Source organism: Paramormyrops kingsleyae, chromosome 11 (assembly GCF_048594095.1).
Source record: "Paramormyrops kingsleyae isolate MSU_618 chromosome 11, PKINGS_0.4, whole genome shotgun sequence".
Classification (NCBI taxonomy): Eukaryota; Metazoa; Chordata; class Actinopteri; order Osteoglossiformes; family Mormyridae; genus Paramormyrops; species Paramormyrops kingsleyae.
In genome coordinates this window covers 28,235,437-28,261,059 of record NC_132807.1, presented here as the reverse complement: position 1 = coordinate 28,261,059, position 25,623 = coordinate 28,235,437, and the positions used below count along the sequence as shown (strand labels likewise).

General features: G+C 47.2%; 1 protein-coding gene across 4 annotated transcripts in view; it reads left to right on the top strand.

Annotated features, from left to right (window-relative positions):
• The first annotated feature begins 587 nt into the window (after nt 1–587).
• plekhg4 (pleckstrin homology domain containing, family G (with RhoGef domain) member 4) overlaps nt 588–25,623 on the top strand; it is a 43,784-nt gene continuing 18,748 nt past the window's right edge. For 3 of the 4 annotated variants that reach the window (XM_072718360.1, XM_072718359.1, XM_072718358.1), the window contains exons 1-10: nt 588–700; nt 9,280–9,477; nt 11,301–13,179; nt 15,556–15,774; nt 16,120–16,243; nt 16,352–16,445; nt 18,992–19,078; nt 19,481–19,597; nt 19,963–20,061; nt 22,747–22,892. In XM_072718360.1, coding sequence (XP_072574461.1) covers nt 698–700; nt 9,280–9,477; nt 11,301–13,179; nt 15,556–15,774; nt 16,120–16,243; nt 16,352–16,445; nt 18,992–19,078; nt 19,481–19,597; nt 19,963–20,061; nt 22,747–22,892 — 2,966 coding nt within the window. In that variant the 5' untranslated portion in view covers nt 588–697. The remainder of the gene's footprint in view (nt 701–9,279; nt 9,478–11,300; nt 13,180–15,555; nt 15,775–16,119; nt 16,244–16,351; nt 16,446–18,991; nt 19,079–19,480; nt 19,598–19,962; nt 20,062–22,746; nt 22,893–25,623) is intronic. The other variant, XM_072718361.1, reaches the window with a different exon arrangement.

Below are 25,623 nucleotides of genomic sequence, written 5' to 3'. Positions count from 1 at the left end.
GGCTGTTTGGCAGGGAGGTCTGTTTGGGACAGGAACCCCCCCCCCCCGCATACTGTATCACCCTGTCCATGTGTTGTGGAGTGTGAAATCAGCGTGCAGGAAACGCGTTTAATACTCTGGAGATCAAAGCGGGGTCCGACCTGAGTCAGGCACTGCCTGCTGCTCATGCTGAACCTCCTGGGCCAGACCTGGGGCCAGCGACAAACCCATCTTAGTCCTGGACCCTTAGTGGGCCCTTAAATGAACACATTTGGGTTTTTCATTGTGTCTTTTGAAAATAAGGTAGCACAACATAAAATTGAGCAGAATTTATTGAGGAAAAATAACAGTGAACGATTCCATTAAAACTTTTGAAACAGTCATGTCAGAGAGGCTGTACTAGGCCGTACTCGAGCTTAATTTACACACCAGTTTCCCAATTCCCCCTTAGAAGCCCCCTATGTGTATATGTCGCTTGTCTGAGCACCCCCTTCCAGAGCCCCGCCAGCAGCAGCAAGTGTTTGTGGAGAGAGGGAGGGGCATCAGGGCAGGGTAGGGGACGGCCAGGGGCGGGCCCAGCTTTAGGAGGCTTGCTGCAGTGTCTAGGGCAGAGCAAGCGCTGAGCCCTGGGGAGGACGGAGCCAGGTTAAGCAGGCAGAGCTGAGCATGGTTCAGGAAGAGGCAGTCCACCTCAGCGCCGGGGCCCAGCCTGCGCAACATGGTGAGGACTGGAAACTTTAGGGTTGAGGTTGCGTGTCAGTTTTTTTACTTGTGTAAAAATCCATTTTACAACCTTGTTTGTTAGCAGTTGGTGCTGGTGGCTTGGCCTACCTGGGGGAGGGGTTGATTGGATGAGGGGTGTGGGAGGGGTGGGGGGCAGTGAAGAAGAGAAGTTTACTTTGACACAGAGGTGCTGTTAACTTTTGTTAATCCTGGAAGCTGTGAGGCAGCAGCTCTTCTCCGCGACCATGGTGTGGAGGAGCATGGAGGTCAAAAGCTGCATTGCTGCCATGCACTCAGAGTGGCTGGACGCAGGACATGCTGCAGCACGTGCGCATCAGAACGACGGCCCGCTGGCCGCGGCGATGGGCTCCCCACCCTTTGGCTAGGGAGCCATCTGGATGGAATGGCCCAAAGCTTCCTTCAGGCAATTGTGCGTGTCAGAGGGGGGGTGAGTAGATGGATTGGTGACTGGTGCTCAGTTAGGGGTTAGCATTGGCGGCTTTTGTCATGCTGAGGGGCTAGCGTTAGCAGCTAGCGTGGCACTGGGTGGACAGGGTTGTGGGCTACTTCCCCACTGGGAGGACTGGGTGAGTTGTAGGTGGGGGAGGATTGGATTGCAGCTTTGGCTACCACTCCTGTATGCCGGCTGATAGTGTGAGGTCCCCGTCAGGAGTCGCGGGAAAGCCTGAGTCACACAGGTGCTTTTTTTTTTTTTTTTTTTTTGCCAGCTCTTCTTCAAAACTTCGATGCAGGTAAAAACTCTCATTTCAGCACATTTGAGAACTGCAGCAGCATGTGAGCCTGCGTGATGTTTTGCGGCTCACGGCCGCGATTTGATGGGCTTGTAGCCGTTCCAGGACGAAAGATGAGTAGGATAGAAATGACTCATTCCTTCAGCGACACAGAGACTCAGAATCCCCCTCTGGGGTTAGTTATGGATTTGATCTCTCTAAGGTAATCAGGAACAAATGTGCAAATAAACTGGAAAACCTTGTCTGTTTCAAAGTGCTCTATGACTCATGATGTGAAAGTCTTTAAATAGATCCCCCTTGTTCACAGTAGCCACCCCCCCCCCCCATCCCTATTTGGCTTTGGCCCCACAGTTAACGTGAGGTTCCATGCATTCAGCCATACCACTGTGATGTTTGGGTTTTTTGACCCCCAACTCCCCAATGTTTTTGTTAACCGAGGGTAATATAGACTTTTCAGCAGCCATTTTAGCCTTGTGCTGTGTTTTTTTTTGCTTGTGGAGTGTGATTTGTTGATCTGCTAAAGCATTGCGCTCCGAGTAAGAGTGTCAGCCATGCAGTCGCAGATGTAACCCAACGCCGGATCACAGCCAGGAATCCCCGGGGGCCAACTTCTCAGAGTATCGTAATAGCTAGTACCCCAGAGGGCACCTTTCAGAACCAATGCAGACATCTCGGCGAAAGCGTCCATTTCACCAGGGCTGCAGTGGCAGCCGGCAGAGCTTTCGTGAAGGCTTGCTCCTTACAGGCCCGGTTCTGTTTGTTTTGTCAACGTGAGGAATATACCAAAGCTGGAAGCTGCACAGAGAACCTGATTTACATGTGAACGCACACTGTAAAATGGGCACCTACAAGGAGAGAGAGTGTGTTGTTCAGGGGCTCGGCTCTCATGTATGGGACCTAAGAGTGGGCTGTGTAATTACGTCCAGTTGTGTGATCGTGTCCGGTGGTTGTGCAGTTACCTTCAGCTGGGGATTCTGTGCCAAGGAGTGAATTATTTACATGCTCCCTGATGCTGGGTTTTAACTTTGTACAGTTGCTACAAGAAGAGACGCAAGAAATGAATACTCAGGGATTAAATGGTGGAATTACTCCCTGCCTTCTTCCTTAATGCAAGCTGTTTTGGTTCCTTGTGCGACTGAAATGTTAGCTTCGGTGTAATTTAAGCTTTCTGCACCTGTGCTACTGGCCTTTCTTGTCTTATTGTGATAGTGTTGAAATGATGTACAGTGTACAGTGCTGTACTGATGACCATGAAGGTGCAGCTGAAATATGGATTGATCACAAGTTTGTAGTTGCTTGTTTAGAGTTGGCCGATACCAAGATAGTTATGCTCTGTGCCGGAGAATATGGCTAGTAGTGGTTTCTGCTAACCGGTACAGCCAGCTAGTCTGAAAGTAAAAGGTGTACAGTTTTTGTGAGGAACAACAGCACACCCACAACTGAAAATAACAGAGGACAAACCTGTTTCTTTTTTTGCTGTTTTATAAAGAGTGTTCAGAGGAGTGTGACTGGCTGAGCAATATGGGTGAGAGGATGCTGAGGGTGTGATGTAGAGCACCAGGTACCGCTTGTGTGAGGCCAATAAACAGAACTGAACCCTTTGTTTATTCTGCTGTTTTGAAATTATTGCTTTTCATCAGTGCTACTGTCCACCCATTGATCCATCCATCCATTTTCTGTGACCTCTTATCCTATTCAGGGTTGCGGGGGGTCCAGAACCTATCCTGGAAGCTATGGGTGTATGGCAGGGAATAACCCAAGACAGAGCGCCAACCCATCACAGGTCACACGGTGCTACTAAATTATAAATATATGGAATAATAATTCTTTTTGAAACCGTACTGTTGGTTACGAAAAGACAAAACCTTAAAGAGCTTTGGCTCAGAGTTCTGGGGTACAGTGAAATCACCTTAGGCCAGAACAGCTCATAAATGTGAGCCGTGTCCAACCAGAGACATGTGGCTTTGGGGGCGACGGGGGGGGGGCTGCTGTGACATTGGGGAGACAGTGATGAATCGGCTGTGTCCAGAGACTCTTGTAGGACCTGCAGCCCTGCCTAGTTCAACTTCATCCTCTTAAGGGCAAAACCCATGGAAGAAAAGGCACACAGAAAATATAACAATAGTGAGGTGGCATTTGGATTGGTACAGCTGGCATTTGGATTAATGCTCAGCACATCTGCTTGCTAACTTTGTAAAATACAGCAATGTGGCTGATTCTCTTCAGATGATTTTTCTCTCATCATGTACTGGAACAGTAGGGGGGTTATGGTTTCTCTGAGACCTCCTTGTGGCTTCAAGGTTCATGGTCATGCTTGTCTTTGCCATCAAGGCACAGGTATCAGGTGAGTCAAGTCTCCTGTCAGGGCAGTGCTGTCCAGGCAGGTCTGGAAACTGCAAACAGGAGCCAGCCCCTCATATCGGGCTCTAAAGCGGTTACTGTGGAACTTTCCACAGGGGCTGGTTACAGGGCATGGCTTAATATTCCAGAAGAGGACCCATCTGCTGCGTGATAAGAAAGTCAGATGCTGGTAAAATAATGGCCTGGAACTGTGGTCTTTTCCAAAGCTTGGAGATGGTAATGTTTTCCACATACATGCAAACCCTAGTGTACTACTGAGCCCAATGTTTGGTGAAAAATAGTTACTGGAGAGGTTAAGTTTTGAAACTCATGAAGAGTGGGGTCATTGTGTCCCCAGATTAACTCCATTGTAATACCTCAAGTAACTAATAGGAAATGGGTGGTGTAAGTTTGTTCCCTCCCACCTGGCTGGTTTCAAAAATAGTTTTCCCAATAAAAATGTTAAATACTTGACTTCTAGTGTGTTAGTGAAAACTTTCTGTTGTGACTGTTTATGTGCAGTTTTCCTGTGGTGGGTTACTGATAAAATCTTTAGTTACTCCTAAGGTGGGGCTGGGAAATTCTGTTTGGTGTTCTGGTCTTGGAAGTTGCTTGTAAGGATCAGCACAATTTATGTGAGAAAGTCCTTGAATAGCAAGACCTCAGATTGTGAGGAGGTGATGTCAGAGCCCTGCTGATACTGCAGAGTTAAGTCCCTCTCTAGAGGTTCACATCTCAGGCTTTGTGATGCCGGCCTGCACTCACGCGAGCCGCCGCAGTCACAGGCCGGTGTGCACCTCTTCTGTCTTATGCGCCTGTCGTTGTTTAGCTCCCCTGTTCGTGCCATAAGGGCAGATCTTTTTGTGCAGTGGCAAGTGAACAGCGTGGACCAACGTTGCCTTGACTTCTTTTTGTTGTTGCCCTGGCCCTGGGATAGTGTGTGATGGGGGTGGGGGGCAGGCCAGGGTGGTGACAATAGCACTTTTGAGCAATCACACCAGAAACTTTGATTTTGAGTTTGTTTGAACAGACGCAGTTAAAATAAATTATTTTGATGATGCATATTTGACTTAAAAATGCAGAATAAAATAGAGTTGTTTTGATGACAGGAAGCTGCACTGGGATCAAAAAGTACACACTGGATTTAGTTGCAGTCTCTTTGCTTATATCCGTGTTGATCATGTTTTTAGCTGTGCAACACTTTAAAATTGGAATCAGGCTGTAAATTGTGTTCAGGTTTCCAGACCCCTACAGAACAGTCTGTTTTGTTCTTTCTGATCTGGTCTGGTAACACACTGTGCCCTTGTAGGGGGAGAGATGCATGTAAAAGGCTAAATTCATTTTTTGTCAACAAACAGACCTTTTTTGCCTTGGTAATTTTTTTCCTGAATATGATGTTTTTCTGGCTTGGGCTCTACATTTAAATCAGGAGAGACTTCCAGAGTTGGTGGTGATTCTGATTTTCATTTTTTCGTGGAGCTGATTCTGTTGAGAATCTCTGGCAGCGCTGGAAACGGAAAGGCAGAGCACTGTGATTCAGAGAGAGTGTCTCCGGAAGGCTGAAAGGTGAACGTCTGTTTCATCAACTAGGAAAAGAGTCCAACCCAAGACAGACAACCAGCAGGGCTTGAGCTCTTATCTGCCGTCATCAGCTTGCAGGAGCTTGCCGTCTCTCCCGCTGCACCCCTGTTCCTTCACTCTTGGTGTCAGAGCTGGGCTTTTTCATCCCTTGAACTGTTCTGCCGCTTCTTGCGAGTCATGCCTGTTTCTGCTGTCTCATTACACACACACACACACACACACACACTCGCAGTCTCTTGTGATTGACAGCAGGGCCACGCCATCCCTGCAGGGGTTCCTGTGGGAATATTTGGCTCCCGTCTGATAGATTGGTTAACTGCAGCCTCTGCAGTGGTTTCACAGCTGTCAGAGAAGAGAGTGCTGCTTTAAAATGTTTAGGAAGTGCTTTAAAGTAAACATGGCAGTGCTGCGGAAGGTTTACATTTCAGGAAAGATCTGATATCTAGTGCATATTGACAAAAGGTGTAAGAGACTAGAACATGCCTGGTGACAGGCTGCTAAGAAGTAGGAAACGGTGGGTAAAGAATAAATAGACCTTTATATGAAAGACATACAATGTTTTTTCTTAATTCTACTCTTTAAATGATAGGCAAAGTTAAAAACAAAATGAAGAACGTAAATCAGTCTGACTGTTGCTGACTTTTACGTCTTTGTCTCCAGCATTCTCTTTAGTGAATGAGCAGTTAGCCTATCTGTTCCATCGTCCTATTAACGCAAAACCTTTTAGTAAAAGCACAAAGTAGCATGCTTCTCCCCAGAGACTATTGATTGTCCTCTGAGCCATGAGCTACAGAGAGAGAAGATTAATCAGCAAATGTAATAAGTCTCCATTTGATGCAGCCTAGTCAACTTAGGCACATGCTTGACAAAGTGCTGTCTGTGTGGCTCCCTGCTGAGGGATATTAGTGGTTAGACAGTTCTTAGCATCCTGCAGGGCCATCGTCATCATTCATGCTGTCTGCTGTGCTGTACCCACCACTGTGCTGTCTGCTGTGCCACGCTCTCCGCTGTGCTGTTTGCTGGGCTGTCTGCTGTGTTCTACTGTCCACTGTGCTGTCTGCGGTGCCATGCTGTCTGCTGTGCTGTCATCTGTGCCATGCTGTCTGCTGTGCTGTACCCAGCACTGTGCTGTCTGCTGTGCCGCGCTCTCCACTGCGCTGTTTGCTGGGCTGTCTGCTGTATTCTACTGTCCACTGTGCTGTCTGCTGTGCCATGCTGCCTGTTGTGCCATGCTGCCTGCTGTGCTGTCATCTGTGCCATGCTGTCTGCCGTGCTGTCTGCTGTGCTGTCTTCTGTGCCATGCTGTCTGCTGTGCTGTCATCTGTGCCATGCTGTCTGCTGTGCTGACTGCTGTACTCTACTCTTCACTCCTCTGCGCTGTCTGTTGTACTGTCTGCCGTGACATCTACTGCACAATGCTGTCTGGTGTGCTGCCTGCTGTGCCACGCTGTCTGCTGTGCCACACTGTCTGCTGTGCTGCCTGTTGTACATGCTGTCTGCTTCTCTCTCTGCTGTGCCGTGCTGTCCTCTGTGCTGCCTACTGTGCTGTCCTGTGTGGCGTCTGACCCGCTGTACCAGGCAACAGCTGCCTCCTGTTATGTTGCGGTTGTCATGCAGACACATCAGTGGTAGAGGATAGGGGGGGTGGGGTGTTGGGCTTTTCTTATTCCCTCTCTCTGGATGAACAGCAAATGTTTCTCCCAGACAGTCCAGATGCCTGTGACAGTTCCTGCTACAGTGATATAATGTGACCTTGGACCCTACGATCCCTCCTCCAGCTATATTAGAAAGGAGGCGTATTTTCTTGTCTCTTCTGATAATACCCACTGCCTGCTGCGCTCTATGTGTGTTAGATTGAATTCCCTGCCTCGTGATTGTTCTGCTGTATTAAAATCCCACAGTTACACCATTGTCACTGTTCTCTGCTGCCACCTTCTTCTGCTGCCATGTATTTTCAGAGGAGCACCTACTGATTTATTGGATGTTTTTTTTTTTTCTCACTACCTATGCAATTACCTAAAATGTCCCACATCACCATAGTCCCAGCTGTGTAAGATCTGGTGGCACTGTGAAATGCATCATAGTGTCTCACAGTAAATCCATAGTGCTGTGTCTGTGTCCACTTCGTTTTGCCGAGCGCGCCTTACTTGCAGTTGGGTATTTTTGTGGCTGGTTCAGTGATGGGACACTGCGGCCCAGATCAGCTCATGCAGGGCCTCTGGCCCTTCTGTGGGAGGGGCTACAGTTTGGCCCCAACCATCCATTGCATTATTCAGGAGTCTTTGGTCCCAATGGAAATAAGATGTAATCCACCAATGGAGGATGTTTGCGGTACACGAGGCCTCTTGAGAGGGTGACAGATACTTTTGTTGTCTCATCCTTGAGGAAAATTAGCAGGGATGTGTGAGGACCAGGCCCCTGGGAGCAGTCCCTGCTGATTCCTCAAGAGGGTCCACGCTTCTCTGAGACACACTGCTAGCCGTCCACTTCAGTGTGTCCTGTCACTTTTTGGAATTTAATTGGAGCTAAGCAGTAATACACAGCCAGTTAAGTGCCACTTTTCCGATGGCTGCTTTAGCCAAGAGCAAATGATAATGTCTGTTCAACATTTAAGAACCTAATCTGCCATTGGTCGCGGTGGCTGTTTCCATTCCTTTGTCTATTTCTTTGTGTGTCTTTCAAATCTGTCATCAGTTCATTTTTAGCCTGTCCTAATGCTTGCTTAGCCATGCTGTTCATAACCCACAGCCGGCAGAGGACCTCCTGCTTCACAGTCATGATTGAGCTTCAACGATTTCCTGTCCTCGTTCACAGATATTGTTTATTTTGCAATGTCTTGGAACGCTGACTTATGCAAAGCCTATTTGTTAGGCCGTTTAACAGTTAACCAGAGATGTAAAGCGACAGTTGATTGTTAACCTGAGAGAATGAATGCAGATTGATCTGCAGTACATACAGGGGTCTGTAGTTGGTTGTGGTTTATTTGGCTTGCCTGCACAGTGGTAGTTATGCTGACTTAAGGTGCACATGTCCTTAATGTTCTGCTGTTTAGTCCGGTTGGATCCTCTGTCTGGCTCTGTTGTGTCTTCCCTCACTTTCTATTTTTTAAAGGACTAGGATGTTTGTTGTTCCTGTGTGTTAGTATGTGCTGTCCAGTAGCCACAGCTGAATCGTCTTAGCGCTTTTCAAATCTCATGTACATTCTTCTGATCTCTGTTAAAATGATGTTTGCTCCTGTTCCTCCATGCCTGTGCTGCAACTGTTGCATGTCAGGTTTTTTTTTTTTCTTTAACCAGTTATCTCGTTTTTAAATTATGTTTCAGCTGATGTTCTGGTCCACACTAATATAATTTTTCTTTTCATACATTTTATTTTCATATGCACAATGTAATGTGTCTACTTCTGATAGGGTGAGGATTGGTCATTTATATATGCAGAGTTTCATCCAGGAGGTGTAATCCATGTGGTGGTGTTGCAGGGTGATTTGTAGAAATCAGGAGGGGAGGGGCTGTGCGGACAGCTGAGCTCTCCATTGGGTTACCCATGCGTCCCAGGGGAATGTCCTATTTAAAGCAGGGAGTGACCCCTGTGCCACATGGTTCGGTCTGTCTGACATGAGGGGGAACGGCACATGCAGAGAGCAGCCGTTGCCAGGCCTTCGGGGCAGCAATCTGAGCGGATGTTTGTAACAGACATTGGCCTACTGCCTCCCTGGATCTCAGCAGTGACTGGAGCCCAGCAGTCTGTAGTGCTTCTGTGGTACCGATTGTTGCTCTCTGGGTTCATTGGTGGGTTTGATTTTGGCTTTACCTCGGTCCAGAAGTGAAGCTCACAGCCTCGCCGTGTGTCGGGCAGCAGCTCCCTTCCCCAGGTTTCACTCACTTTCTCCCTGCAATTACCACAGGACTCTGAATCCCTGGACAGCTGCGTACAGAGTGCCCTGTCTGCCCTGTACCCACCGTTTGATGCCACCGCGCCCACCGTACTCGGCCAGGTCTTCGACGTAGTGGAAGGCACCTACCGTGGGGACGGCCTGCGCTACCTGATCGACTTCCTGGTCCCGGCCAAGCGCATCCTTCAGGGCGTCCAGCAAGATGCCTGCGTAAGTAGCACGTGTGTACGGTCTAAAGAGCACGAAAAACAGGAAAAACAATGATGGGAGAATGGACTGTGGATGGTTCCGCTGGTTATTTGAGAAGGTGACCCCCAGACGGGGGCCGTCTGAGGCCCAGTCCTCGATGCCTGTCGTCCGTGTCGGTTCCTGTGACGCTCGCCTGCAGCTATTTCTGTTGCCCACCTGACCCTGGCAGGATTTTTTTTCAGCAGTCGTGATGGCTGAAATATTGGCCGACATACATCTCACAGCCTTGCTGAGGTACCCTAAACTCAGGCAGATTCTGGAGTAGTGCCTGAACCATTAAACCATTTCAACTTTTAAATAGCTCTTGGGTAAAGGAAGAAAAATAAGCTCTGATGGTCAGCCTCTTGCACCAGGTTTTACAGCTCAAATGGCCTTCCGCTGTACCATGATCTTCTGCATGGTCAGACAGCCTTTTAATAGGACTTTCTGATATTGTGTTCTGTGATTGGTCAAACACTGTATCATCACACAATAGGGGAATGATTATTGATCAGCAATTAGTAATTGGCAATATTTGGAGTATTTGGCAACAAATTATAATGATACATAGTGTTGTTTTTGTATTGTTAATTATGCATGGAGACTTTTTGGTTGGAGTAAGTTCAGGGAATGTGTTAGCAGGCTACTTCTAAATTAAATTCTTTATAATGTACCTCTATATGTAGCTGATATTAGTTTTAACAACATTGCATTTATGTTTGTTTGTGTTTTTGGTTGCTATGAGTTCCTTGCTGCAGTTAGTGTCCCTTTAAGTATGACCAGGGTCCTGATTGTAATGGAAAATATCACTTTAGCTTGGTGTTAGCTTGCTTTTGCTTTGATGGTGACAAAAAATACTCTAGAGACAAGAATGTGGACATTATTTTTAAGAAGCACTGTGCAGAACATCTCATAAGAACTTGAAGGTTGCGATTCCCTGATAATTTCAATAAATGACAGATGGGGCTGGATCCATTAAGATTGTAGGTCTTTGCTAAGAATCATAGCCATATGTCATGCTTTATGATACAGGCCTGATACTCTTTGAAATTTCAGCTGCTTTGGGGCTTGCCGCTGCACTCATCGTAGCAGATCATTGCAGGCAGATAGATCCTACAGGGACCATCTCTGGAATACAGCGGGGTGTTCTGTATGGGGTGTTTGAGAAGAGGCATCTGCCCCGGCCAGCTCCACGGTGGATCATTCCAGGCATCCCCCTGCATTATCAGTGTCGACGTAAACCTTGAAGCTCCTACAAATTGCTAATGCTGTAACGCCACTGAAGCAGGCTATTGCTGGCACGTGTCTGCTGGAAAAAGGGCCAAATCCGGATGGGATTGTACCACTACACAGGCTCATCTGGAAACTTCTGGAGCTCTGTGATCTTAATCTGGTTATTTAAAGTAACCTCCGTACTGGATAAGGTCCCAGAAGTGTGTCCGGCCTGCTCCTTTTTCGTGTTTGGTTAAATGCTTAACTCCAGTAGATTCACAGAGCTGTAAATGGTTGACGGCTGTTCCCCAGCCAGTCATGCCTCTCGCAGAGTCTCCTCCCTGTGGCGGTTAGTCATCTTGTTTTGCAGGAACACCTCATTCACTAAGGAAGTCTGTGTTGCTTTATGGATGAAAAGGGGGACTTTACATTTAAATCAAGGCTCAGCCTACTGGCTTGTTGCAGCAGTGCTGGTAGTAGGGAGAGTTATGTTGAATGCTGTATTAAATAACATACCCACTTCATGAAGGACTTCATCCATGTTGGCGAGGATTCCCCAGTAACCCTTCTCTCCTTTCGGCTTCTCCCCACAGTCTGCGTTCAGTGGCCTTCTCTTCCGCCATGAGGGTTGGCCTCTGTGTGTCCACGAGAAGCTCATAATCCAGCTCTCCTCCCTGGACCGGCGAGCGCTGCGGCCCGGGGACTTCTACTTGCAGGTTGCACCGTGCTCAGGAAGTCCCCCGCGCATCGTGCTGAGGGCCTTGGCTGGTGACGGACGGCACGTGGAGCAGTTGGAGGTGCCTGAAGTGAGCTACACCTCCATTTTCACCATGGCTTGGCTGGATTCGGTCAACCGGGAGCGAGTGCCCGGACCTCTGGAGCACTGCCTGCTGGCTGCCGATGGCCACGTCTTCCGAGTGCCCTGGGAGGATGTGGTGCAGCCTGAATTCGTCTACAGGCCCCCCATAATTGGGGGAGAAGGGCTGGACAGTCAGTCCATGAGGATGAATGGGGAGGGTTCAGACATAGCTCCACAGGAAGTGGATACTCTGAGTCCGGAGGCTGCGCAGGCCCCAACCCTCAGCCAGTCTACTGGAGATGTGGGCAGCAGATCAAATGGGCTGGATAACCTAGTATTTGACTTGGACAGTGAACAGTTCTCATTGGAAAACAATGACAAACTACAGGAGGATGACAACAAAAAAGTACTGGAACAAAATGGCGAAGTACTTGAGGAGACGGTTATGCAGGACCCTAAAGACACGATGTTGGAGGACTCGGACCAAGAGGGGGAATATGTGGAACTGGCTGATCTTCCTCTGCCTTGTTTCATCCCCCAGAAGGGATCATTGACTCAGTCTATAAGTCTTTGTTACAAAAACCTGAACACGCCGAGGACTAGTTCGCATGGCCAGACCACCTCTGCTGAAGGGTTCCTGGACAGTGGCCGTTACTGCCAGGCTGCGGTCTGTGCTAAACTCATAGAGGAGAACCTGAGCGATGTACCTCCCCGGCTGCCGCTTGGCCCTGCAAGCAAGCCACCAGGAGGTACGCATGTGGAGGACACTGCCGTCGTGTGTGAAAGCGAGGTGTCTGTTTGCTGTCCTTCTGCTGAAAGCGATGGCTCGCAGTCGGGATGCATTGACGTGGCTGACGGAGATAGCGTACCAAACTCAGAAGTAAACTTGGGGTCTTCAGACAAGGTGGGATTTCCAGACAAGGTGGAGGGAGGTGCTGGTAGCCATAGCTTGAGTGGGATTAGTGAGGCAGGTGATGTGAGCCCCAGTCTCGATCAGGAAGATGACACCAGGTGTAATGGTGAGGAGATATGTCTGGTTCCTGTTCCGTTAGCTGTAGACTCTGACTCGGGGGAGAGATCCCAGAAAGAGTGTGGAGCCTCTGGTCCTGGTCTTCAACCAGATGCTCTGGGGAACTCTGGCACAGGATCACCCCCAGTCGTGCTCTGCATGGAGGGCATTGGGGGTGTAGAAGAATGCCCGGGACTAGAGATTGAGGGGGAGATGCTGAAGAGCGCAGCACAGGTGTTAGCCCCCAGCGCGAAAACAGAAACAGAAACTCCAGTGGAGCTCACTAGTGTTGAGGAAGCAGCAGAGAGTGAGCAGACTGAGAAAGAGGATAAAGAAAAGGAGGAAGGGAAAGAAGCACACGGAGAGGTAGACAAGCAGAGCGCAGGGGCTGTAGAGATGGGCAGAGGAGAGGTGGGGGAGGACAAGGTTGCTGAGAGTGTGGCAGAGAATGGACATACCTCCTCCAGCAGCAGCACTCCCAGCGTGGAGGTGGGGGCAGAGCACAACAACTCCCCCCTCCTGGAGAAGCCCTGTGGCTTACTCACAAACGGCCCCGAGGAGCGGGGGCTGGAGGATGAGGCTGCGGGGCGGGAGCCAGAACAAAGCCCTGAGAGTGACGGCCCCCTCCACCTCAAGGCAGTGCCCTTGGACTCTCAGCCGCAAGGTACACAGTCATTCACACTGATTACAGGCCCCCCGCTTCTGTCCCTCACCCATCTCTAACTATCAGCCTCACCTCTTCCCACATCCTTTCCAAGCACTTCTCATTCCATGCCAGTAAGTCCGACATGCCTGTATTTATCAATGCTGTCTTCCTAAAGATGTCGTCTTGTCATGCATTTCTCCCACACCTTCTCCTGCCTCATCCCCACCTTCTTCTTCATAGTCTGGTCTCCACTGTCCCATAATGCCTTGACCTCTTTTTCTAATTATAGCTTTTTATTTTAAGCCAGTTCGTTAATCAGTATTAATCATCTATTTTCCAACCGCTTATCCTGGTCACGGTTAATCAGTTAAGTAATTTTATCTAACAAGGTTCAGTTGAATGTGGTGTACACTTGTGCTTGTTTCTTATTAACCTTGGAGTTTAACTGGTGTGATACCTCCAAGTACCTCCAAGAATTTCTGTGTATTTTGTTAATTTAGCATTATCTCTTTCTAGTCTGCTTTGTTCAGATGGCATATTACCTGATAATAGGTTTAAGGAAACACCTTAACTTAATTCGTAGTAGGAAAATCATGCCTCACCAAGAGCAGTCTTCCTACCTAACCTTGAATAATTCTTTGTTTTGTTATCATGTTGATGGGCTCTAAGGAATTACATTTATGTTATTTTCTTTCTGCTCTGGGGAATCATAGCCATTAATATTGCCTTTCCATTTGATGTATTCACCCTCTGATTGCTGGGTTTACTCCAGTGAGTTCCCAGAGCCCAGGCCATCATTTAATCGACTCTGACGGTACCTCTGGGGGGCTGGGGGTGCAGCATTGCCGTGGACCCCGTTTCCTGCTCCTGTTTGTCAGGAGCATTGTGCTGGTGTCTCCTATGGCCCACGTTGGTCACCCTCGCGGGGATTTCTGTCTGCAGATATGCTTCTTGTCTGGGTGATGCATCTGCTCTTGGATGGTTGTGTCATAAGGAGTATTTTGTAATGTGAATATTGTTTATGGAAAGGATTGGTTTACTGGTCGTTATGTAATTGGTTGCAAGGTAACTGTCCTGCTCACTGCACTGATTTGCTTACTGCTGTCCCAGTAACAGATTGAGCTGTGTTATAAAAGTCAGCTTTGACCTAGGAAACGCATTCACGCAGTTGAGTAATCCATATTCTTCATTTCCAATGAAATGAGGCATTTGAAGTTTGCTTGCTGGACAGATTGTTTTGCGAAGCCCTCGATTGGGTTTTTGTGAAGTCTTTTTTAATCAAATGCCCTTTGAAAGGTTTTAGTCTTCCTCAAAGGTTTTATTTTCAAAGGGACAGAATTGTTTCAAAATTGGATGTGACTATACAGGCTGTACTGCTGTACAGTCATTTTTCTTTTTTTCAGTTTAATAGTAATACAGTGTGGCAGGTCTGATGTATTTTCCAGATGTTGCCTTGTCAGATCTTTGGAGAGGAGCAGCGTGTATCTGAAGTCACGTGACCTAGTGTGCTTCTGTGTGTGTCAGTGGGAGTTCTTGCTATCAGAAACTAGCAGGCCAGTAGGGTTTGGACATGCTGGTAGGGAGGAAGGCTTTCAGCCAGAGTTGGAGGTAATGGAGGTCGCAGTCCAGGCAGGTGGGAAACTGGGTCACCAAGAAGTCAATGTTTGTAGTATCTGACTGGGCGTAAAACAGCAGCATGGGTTTGTTGACGCCAGTGCTGGGCACCAGGCAGCAAAGGGAAACCTGTAACAGGTGACCGGGCATCCAGACCCTAGTGCCTTATCTGCAGGGACTAATAATCCAGATAGTTCCATTAAAACCGTGCTGCTGCTGTTCCTGCATTCGCAGCTATCTCATTGCTCCTCCAGCCTTTGAGTTGTGAATTTACAATGAAAAAGTAGCGTTTGGAGTTTTAAAAGCCGCTGTTTGTTTTTATATAGTCACATTTCCTTCTTCGGTGTGCTGCATTCACTTCCCCGTGACGTGAGGTTGACTAGAACGGTGCTTTGTGCTGCCGGATCCCTTTCGGCACCAGCCAAAACAGGCTGTGAAAACGTGGGCCATTCTTCTAAAACCCTACGATCCCTCTTCACTGTGTTTCCAGGGTTAAACAAGGAAGCACAAGGAACCTTAAGAACATCTTTAATGTTTTCTTACACATTTTTAACATCAGTCAGCAGCTTGGTTGCGGTTGCCAGTCTGGTGTTTCATTTTTGTGGTATATTTATTCGATTAATTTTAATCACCCAGAAATAGGGTTATGCATTGTTTGTGTATATGTTTGTGTGCGTGGTTTTAATGAGTGCGTCTTCACAGACATCTGTGAAGCACTTGTTCTGTTTGTGCGTGTGCCTGTATGAGATCTGCACCCATTCACATATCGCACTGCCCTAGGGCCCAGTCGGGGGGAGCAGCAGAGCCCAGAGCCCACCCACACACCCCCCTCTGCCGCGGAGCCCGCAGCCCAGACCGCCACGCAGGGAGGGGTGGTTTCGATGAAGCAGCAGGACACTCCCTGCCTCCCGCCGGCCTCCTGGAAGACACACCCCATCCTCGCCGAAGCCCACAAAGTCAACACAGATGTCCTGGGCTCTGGAGTGCTCTGTCTCACTGGTGAGTTTATGTGTGCAGGATCCCAATTAACATGCAGCGCATCACAACCTAAACATGTAAATAATTAGTCATTTTGGGTGAAGGGGTCTACATCTGTATTTTTTTTTTTTTGTATCTGAAAGTTGGACCACTTGGCTAAATTGTAAACACTGGGATACAGTTGGGAGCATGAATGTGCTTCTGTTGTTCTGCTAACTTTGTGTTACCAGCTAAAGAATGGTGTCATTGAATTTATTTTAAATGTTGTTTCACATTTATATCGCTGCTTTGTTCAGCTCTGACCCCCCCCCCCTCCTGTTTAATAAGCAATTAATTAGCAATCCTGTTTTTTATATATTGCCACAGGGACAAAAGATAAATGTGGGCGTGCCCTTGTCACTGTGACAACCAGGAGCACCGTTTGGTTGAACCCAGACTGCAACAGCGGCGAGCTGGTGCGGATCCTGCAGTACTTCTATGCCACCCTAAGGTAGCCGCCGGGCCTGCGCCTCGTCACCTTGTCCCTGAGCGTGCTTTTGCCCGCATCATCACCTGTCTCCAACCCCCCCTCCCCCACGTGTCTCCCCGCATCCTGCAGGAAGGAGGCACGCTCGCAGGGCCTGACCGTGCTGGTGGATGCCCGGCGCTGCTCTCCCGTCGCAGCCCTTTTCAAGGCGTTTTCCATCTTGCAGGTGAGTCTGCTTCCCACGGTTCGGTCTGTTCAGCTCTGCCGCTCTGCTCTATTCATGTTGTTTTGCACCCAGTGCTTTAGTGTGGTCGTGTGTCTTGTTCTGTGCCTTTAACAGTAACCACTCGCTTCAGGGTATAACAGCATTTCCCCTGGGTTTTTGACTCCACCCCTTAGAGCACCTGCCGGCAGTTGAAGCTGATGTGAAATTAGTTGATACAGTGAAAAGGGTGTGTTGGTGTAAAGACCTGACTTTTTAACGGGTGGGTCATTTATATGGGACCTCATTTCAAATTTTGCATTGTCTTAATTAGATTTGGACCAGATCCCTGAGGGGTTGTGCATTATATTTGAATATCTAATAGTATTATGGCAATTACCCAAAAATATTAAATATTCAGGGGCTCACAAGATGTGTCACTTTGTCACGATGACAAAAGCTGACTGGAATAAACAAGATCAATTTAACAGAGACGCTGAATGGATTTATGGATTTATTCCCCACACAGTGTGCTCTGTATGAATAGAACGTGACCTCTGGTCATGGCTAGTGTTTGGTAAACAATGGTGTAATATTTGATTAGCTGGCAATAGCGGTCGCTAACTCGGGGCCCCGACGAATGTTCCCTGCCTGTAGACAGAGGCCGACCTCATTATTTCTGTGTTTATTCTGCTGCCAGCGTAACTTAGAGATTGATCCAAACCCTTGGCTCAGGCTGCGGGGCTGTGGAAACCAGCCTTGTATCACAAATTAAACGCCGAGACATTTTAAAAGTGGAGCGCTTTCTGCAACTGGTGGGGACACTGATCCGGATGCTTTTAAATGCCGTGCTTGCTTTTCCATTTTTATTTTATGACTCCGGCATAATGCCGAATCCTTTCTTCAGGGACTTGGTTCTGTTCAGAGTTTCTTTTTCTAAAGTGGATATTCCGAATCCTTTGTAGTTTGATCCAGCCACGGTCATTGGTTTTGTTCTCAGGCAGGTGTTGAGAAGCCTAGGCATGACACACACACACAGGGTTAAGCGATGCAGAGTGTTGACAGATAAGCATCGCTTCCTCCATGGGGGGGGGTGCGTACTGTTTGTCAAAGGACACCTTGGCTCTGTGTTTCCAGCCCAAGAAAGACACATCTGACCTCTACTCCATTCCGGGTCGCCACTAACAAAGACAGAGGAGGCGTCCTGAGCTCTGCTTTCGGCAAGGGTTGGCCCTGGCTGGTCCACTGTAGGGACAATAAACCAAGATAGCATCTTCTTTTTAGACCACAGTTTACCACTGACGCTGTAGTCTTCTGCTGGCTTCATTTATCATTCACTGATGATACCGTGACCTTCTGAGCCTTGTATGTAATGGGAATAGTTCTAGTCCTTTAAAGGTCATTTTTATTTTAATTTTGCTTCTGTCAGGTGTATTGGGTTAGGATTAGCCGAGTCAGTCCATGGTCGGGTTGCAGCACAAACCCGGTCGGCCGTCCATCACCATACACCACTTCAAAAGGAGTCCTTCATACAGAATCCTGCTCTCTGATAGGCTGTGGTTCTGTGTTTTTGGCATGTTGGTGTTGCGTTCAGAGAGAGCCCCACGTAATGGGGTAAAACTGAAGGGACACAGACTGACTCCTAAATCAGCTTGTGATGTAATGGTATTGTGATTTTTTTTGACCACTGAAACGGGTAACACAATTTTCTTGAAGTGGTCAACTTCACATAGTATAACAATAGTGGGTATTGTTTATTATGTCAGCTTATTGGATTTGTAGTAAAATTTTGGGCTGTAGTTTTGCCAGACACTGAGATACTGAAAGGACATCTCGTCTCTGTGATGTCTGGCCTTCTAGGAGCCATGTCTCGTTGTGGCTGCAATTTCTTCGGGGGGGGGGGGGGTGGTGGCGGTGGTGGTGGTGGAGGGGTTGCCGTGTAATTCCCCTGGGCTAGCTTCGTATGAGACTCATTAGTACATTGTACTCTTACTCTCAGTCAGCAAACTTCTCTACAAAGCCAGTGTGATTTGTTTCTCAGTGCAGTCGACTTCCCATATTAAGAGCCCTGTCTGTGTGTTTTCGACATTTTAACGTTGTTACCATGTTATGGAAAGGTCAGCCACTCTCAAACCAGGTGCACTGCATCGCACTCCTGCTAAAGCAGGGCATAATGAATGATAGAAGTCATTTAAAAACATACATATTACTGCTTCCCCACCATCCTTTGCATATTTCTTTACAGTTTTCTTTCGGTGACACCTATGCCAGGATGACAGCACTCATCTCATTTGTAAATGTCAGAGAGGGTAATATGGAAGTAATGAGGTTTTCCTGCCTGTAGGATACACACAGAGTCCAAATACGTGTCATAAATTAAAGAAACGGAAGGACGAGGAGACCTTAGAACTGCCAGGGTCGCTGAATAGGGGAAAGGTCCTTTCACATGACATTTAGAGTCTGAGAATCGTGGGGCTGAAGCAGAAGCCTCCCGCACAGCACATGGTGAGCAGAGGGTCACCTGAAGAAGGGGGGGGTTTCAGCAACTTTTCATTTCCTCTCCCTGACAGGAGGGGGCTCCCGGCTGCATTAGCACAGTGTTGCTGCTGTCTGATAGAGAGCTGAGATCATGGCCTGAGAGACCCCCCACCATACAGGTAATACCCTGTGACTTTCAGGACCCTCTCCCAGCCCGCTCCCTAATGCGCGCCAGCTTGCTTCAGAATATCGCCTCGCCCTTAGGGCAGGCATGATAAGGGATCCAGCATGCCCTGAATTCCTCATTGTTTGTTAGCTCATTTAGGAAGATAGAGGGCTATTTTAAACCTGGAGTGGGCCCCATTAATCTCACTGTAAGCTTCCAAGAACACACTCAGCTCCCTTGATCTGTGGACAGTACTGTCATGTCAGCCGCAGGGAGAACTCCTCTGTAGTACAAACATGTTTTTGTGCCATATGTAGCCCGAATTCTGAGCTTGAGAGTTGGAATTAGACCAGGCAGAGAGGTGCTGTGAGATCTCCGGCACTCACACCATAACTCTTGGTGTTGCCCCTCGCAGTTTGAGGTCCTTACCTCCCTCAAGGCCCTCCACAAGCACGTGGACAGCACCCAGCTTCCCGCTGCCTTTGATGGAACCTTTCCCTACTGCCACAGAACCTGGATCTCTTTTCGGATGGTGAGTGAACTCTCTGAGCATCTTCATTTATCACCATCATGGTGGTTTCACAATTGATCCCTGTATCCCTCCAGAGTGATTCTGCTGTAAAGAACGCTGCGGGATGTGGGTTTTAGTCTTATTTATGACATGATAGTGAACATGTATTATGTAAAGTATACATTTGTTCACTTGAATTGTCAGTTGAATAAACTGTGTGAACACTTGTATGTATAACAGAGAGAATATTTTTAGTGGGTTTGTTTATTAGTATGGTGTCATGTGAGTGGTGTGGCATCAACTGATTGGTGTAGAAGTGACATAAGACTGGTGTGATGACATAATCGTTACGGCTTTGTCATGGCATTCTGTGTGTCTCCCCCCAGAGAGTGGAGCAGTTGACCAGCAGCTGCCAGGACGCTACTGTCCTTCTTAAGAAGGCTATCGCCACCTTGGAGGCAACAACCCTGCCATCCTGCACTGAGGTAACCAAACCATGCCCATTCTGTGGCACTGCCAGGCTGACAATACATTGTATAGCTGAAGCTGCACGTGGCTGTTTTATATTACTCTAACATACATGCTTATGTTAAGAACTTGTAAAGTGAACTGGCACTAAGGCAGGAAACTTATAGAAAATTGGTTCCTGTGGTGCTTTTGATAAAGTTTCCACAAAATTTGACTAACGATACATCTTTAGGAAGTATGTGATTTAATTCCTCACTGTTGTTGGGAAGAATGGAAAGATCTTATAATGAATGTGAAATTGTTTTGGAGAAATTATCCAAAGTGGGTGGACATGCTTTGTATGAAATCTTACCCAGAATGCTCTCAAAGGTGGAAGTGTGTAAAGATTAGATTTAAATAAATTGAGCGATTTGGCTTCAGTTCGGTCGTGGTTTATGCTTTTAATTTTATGGGTCTTATATTGATTCGTTTGACCTTTCGGTGTCCATCTGTGTGACTGAGTAGCACACGCTGTTCCCCAGGGAGTGGAGGAGTGTTTTAGTTAAGAAAAAGACAGAAATGGGGGAGGGAGCGCTCTGAAGCAGGAGAGACATCTGTCAACAGCCATCTTTGTAATTACAGTATTTTTGTATGTGGATGGTGCTTTTCAAAGCCTCCCTGTTGGTCAGATTTGTGTGTTCTTCCTGGAAGGTGTGTGACAGCTGGGTCCTAAAGGAGGTAATGCACTGAACATGAAATCTGGGGCCCTTCAAGACCTACTTTGGGATTAAGGATTAGGGGGTCTGTTGCCCTGAGGCTGTCAGTCAACAGGCAGGGAATTTGTGCACACACACTTTGCACACATGCGCACATTCACACACAAAAAGGTGGCATGAGTACGTATTTAGCACTATCTCACGACAGTCCCACCACACTCTACACACATGCATGCACCATTGAGAGCTATGCACATGCATTTAGCTCAATCTAAATACAGTCCCACCACACTCTACACACATGCATGCACCATTGAGAGCCATGCACATGCATTTAGCTCAATCTAAATACAGTCCCACCACACTCTACACACATGCATGCACCATTGACAGCCATGCACATGCATTTAGCTCAATCTAAATACAGTCCCACCACACTCTACACACATGCATGCACCATTGAGAGACATGCACATGCATTTAGCTCAATCTAAATACAGTCCCACCACACTCTACACACATGCATGCACCATTGAGAGACATGCACATGCATTTAGCTCAATCTAAATACAGTCCCACCACACTCTACACACATGCATGCACCATTGAGAGACATGCACATGCATTTAGCTCAATCTAAATACAGTCCCACCACACTCTACACACATGCATGCACCATTGACAGCCATGCACATGCATTTAGCTCAATCTAAATACAGTGCCACCACACTCTACACACATGCATGCACCATTGAGAGACATGCACATGCATTTAGCTCAATCTAAATACAGTCCCACCACACTCTACACACATGCATGCACCATTGAGAGACATGCACATGCATTTAGCTCAATCTAAATACAGTCCCACCACACTCTACACACATGCATGCACCATTGAGAGCCATGCACATGCATTTAGCTCAATCTAAATACAGTCCCACCACACTCTACACACATGCATGCACCATTGAGAGCCATGCACATGCATTTAGCTCAATCTAAATACAGTCCCACCACACTCTACACACATGCATGCACCATTTAGAGACATGCACATGCATTTAGCTCAATCTAAATACAGTCCCACCACACTCTACACACATGCATGTGCGTGCCTGCATGCTTGCTTTTCATCATACATGCACGACTTGCTGCTCTGAACCTGTCAGACAATGCTGTGTAGCAGTCTAGTTAGTCTCGTATTCCTTTAAGATATTTGACGTTGTGCTGACAGCGAAAGGTGATCTAAGTGTGTAATTATCGTAATTACAGTGTAGTTAGAAAGGCTGCCATCGCCCACTTGCATGTTTTTTTTTCCTTTTTTTTTTTCCTTTCCATTGTTAGGTGTGTTCTGGATATGTCAAAATTTCACAAATACCTTTAAATAGCTTTGGGGGGTTGGGGGGTCACAAATTGGAATAATCTTGTTAGTTTTCCAGATGTCATGCGATTGTCCCAGGATACCATGCTTGTGACAAATGCATAACAGGATTTTTTTTTCCCTGATACCTCCATCGTGAATCTCAGTTCGGCCAGATGTTCCGGTTCAGCAAATTCATGGGTCACGGAGTGGAATTAACCTTTGGTTAGAAGTCTTTGCCACAGGTGGTGCGTCTGTGTGTGAGAAAGCTGGCTTCCTTCACAGCAAGACTTTGAGTTGTGTGTTATGGGATGCTCTGAATTTATAACGCATATAAGGAAGCAGCTGTACCCTGTTAACTAAGCTTAAAACCAGGCATTCGACCTTTGCTCTTCAATTTAGGAACATAGTACAAATCATGGATTCACAGACACCCAAAACAGGTTAAGTAGGTCTCTCTCCAGATTCTAATTACTTCAATAAAACAATTAGTAGTTGCAACAATTACTGAGTGAGGACTGGGGTGGGGACACGTGCGGTTGAGAAGAACACCCAGTATGTACCCAGGCATTGCTGCAGTCTGGAGAGATGACACAGGGTTTGGGAACCTGACGAAATTCACTGCTGCCTTTTGTTCCGGCCAGGAGGCCCAGGTGCTGCTGTGCGAGTACAAGGACTTGATGCGCAGTGTGCTGGGGGACGCGCGCCTGGCACAGCTGCAGCTGGAAGGGGGTGCGGCTCTGTCCCGTCTCAGGAAGGAGAGCAGCATGGGCCTCACGGAGGACCACAGGTAACCCCTCCCCCTCCACATCCAGGCTTGTAATTGGCTGCTCTGTGGGAAATGAAGCAACACATGATCAGTGACCTACTCCAGGAACTGCTAGCTAAAGTAGTATTTCCATCTCTGAACGAACCCTGATATTTAAGGTGAATAAAATGTACATATTTTACTGGAACAATTCTCAAAATAGATACTTGTAGCAGATATACAGGCAAGTGTCAATCTACAGTTAATGTCGAATAAGTCTGTGTCCACTATGGAATGCGAGTTTGCGTTTTCCCCACTGAAAGCCAATGAGAACATTCTTATCCACAGTGATCTGGATTAGTGCTTTGACCTGCTCTTAATATCTCCAGCTTGTGTGAGAGATATGCTGCTGTTTCCCATTTATGTTCCATGTGCAACAAGTGTCATATCCTGCTTTAAGGAATATGCTGGACCCTGTGCCCAGTTTGCTTTTGGAAGACTGTAATATCAAGTAAAGACAAGCTTCATCTACAAATACTGTATTGCTTTGGGGTTAAAGAACAGTTTGTATTGCAAGCTTCTGCTGTGGAACCTAAAGATTTTCAAGGTGACACCCTCGCAAGGACGGGTGTCTTTGGCTGTAAATGTCATTCCTGCTTTGAAGGCTCGTCTCTCGCACTTCTGCCCGTGCTGTTCTCAAAACCCTTTGAATTGTTTCATGAGGTGAAATACGAACCACCATCCGAAGTCCTGGATACTCGTACCAAATTTGGCTCACAAAAACAGCAGCAGGTTGTGCAGGTTTGTTTGTTTTTTCTTTCTAAAAATCCTGGGCTGGAGTTTCCTCCCTACTTATCAGAGTCAGATAGGCAGCCTAATTCTTTCACAGTGAGAACATCTGAGGAAAATGTTTTCTTGGCTTGGCCAGCAGCCCTGGAGTGAACGGGTCCGACGCCAGCCAAGCTCCTGTGTGGCAGGAAAGCCGCAGGCAGGACTTGAGAGGTCAGCACTTTGGATGGTGCTTTGGAGAACCAAAAACCTCCAGATGCAACCAAAGAACCCAGTCCTGTTATGACCCTTGGCGTCAGAGAAAGGCTTTTAATCTCAGTGCTGTTCTTTTGGAATGTTTTCTTATATGCACTGTGATTATTGTGATTACAGTATGTTTGATGGAGAAGCTCCTCATTTATTTATGATACTTTTGGGATTTTTAGACCATAAAGCTCTGAGGTTCCTGGAGTAAGAAGGGCTTTGTGAGCTGTCATTCAACCTACTGACTTTTATCTTTAAAGACTTTTTGAGGCATTTTTCTCATACTTTAAAAAGGTCAAATTTCATGAGTAACAGCATTGTAGTAAAGATGTCGATGCTATATTTATTGTGAAGCTTACATGGTAACCATCCCATCTTGGGATCTTAGTTTGGTGTTTGCTGTGAGTCACTTCCTGGTATTGAAAGGCCTCAGTGTTTGCAAACAGCAAGCATCACTTTCAACGAAGGTCAAAGCCATCCGCTTCCAAGAGAGCAGGCCGGCACATCTGTTGCCTGGTGATTATGGCCCATGTTAAGCGAAACTTTCATCATGCGATGGATTCCTGGGTAACCAGCTCCTCTGCCCCATTAAGAGCTTATCAGTGCTTTTCCTCCTGACGCTGGAATGCTTTTGAAACATCTGGCTTGCTCACGAGTCGTTGATGTTTACACTGGGTGTGGAGAATGAGCAAGCACGTCCCCACTAGGCAGCGGGAGGAAAGTGGCACTGCTTCCACAAAGCTTCCATTCACTGCCAGGGCAAACGTCATGACTCACCCTTCCTAGGTTAAATACACTAATTATTTCATGGCTCTGATGAAACAAGTGAATCATGGTCTCTGCCCATAATTTCTTATTCATTTTAAACTTTCTTAAGGAGTTGAATGGAGTCAGTTTAAACAATGTATCGCTATTTCAGTTTCCTATTTAGACATTTTTGCTGTTTGGCTTAGTACAGATTACACCAGTTAGGAGGAAAAGGCCTTTAGATCTTCCTCTGAGAAATCCTGATTAAACCAGCACTCGGGATGGTGATAAACACTCAGTATTCCTTTTGCAGTTTTGACTTTCTGCGAGCCCTGCTGGTGATAAGGCCCTTTTCGGGGAATGAGCCTCCAGTCAGTCGGGGTTTGTTTGTTCTCCTGGCAGCGGGAGGAAACCTTGACTGCTCCTCTCTCTCTGCCTTCTTGCCCCCAGCCCTCCCACCTTCAACTGTACTTCCCCTCTGCTGGAAAAATGGGGAAAGTATTATCGCCTAGTATAGTTTGTTAAATGCTGGAAAATTCTTTTTTTTTTAAAAGAACAGAAAAGAAAAATCACAGGCTGTAGACAAAAGCCCTGGCTGACAGAACGGTCCGATTGGGGCACAGACATTTGCATAAGAATGGAGCTGAAAACTACCCAGTGGTCAATGGCCCATTGTTCTGCAAGGTTCTGGCCCACTGTTACCCGGGCTGCACAGTGGTGGTATTGGCCATTAACTTTGATTGATTGTTGATTTTATGTCAGGCGATGTTGCTGTGGATTTTTTTTCTCCATGTCCCTTCTTGGGCTTTACATTGTTTTGGCCAGGAACCTGCTATAGAACCGGACATATAGGGCACAGAAGGTACAGTCAGCTGCGAGAATAACCGGCCAGGAACCTGCTGTAGAACCGGACATATAGGGCACAGAAGGTACAGTCAGCTGGGAGAATAACCGGCCAGGAACCTGCTATAGAACCGGACATATAGGGCACAGA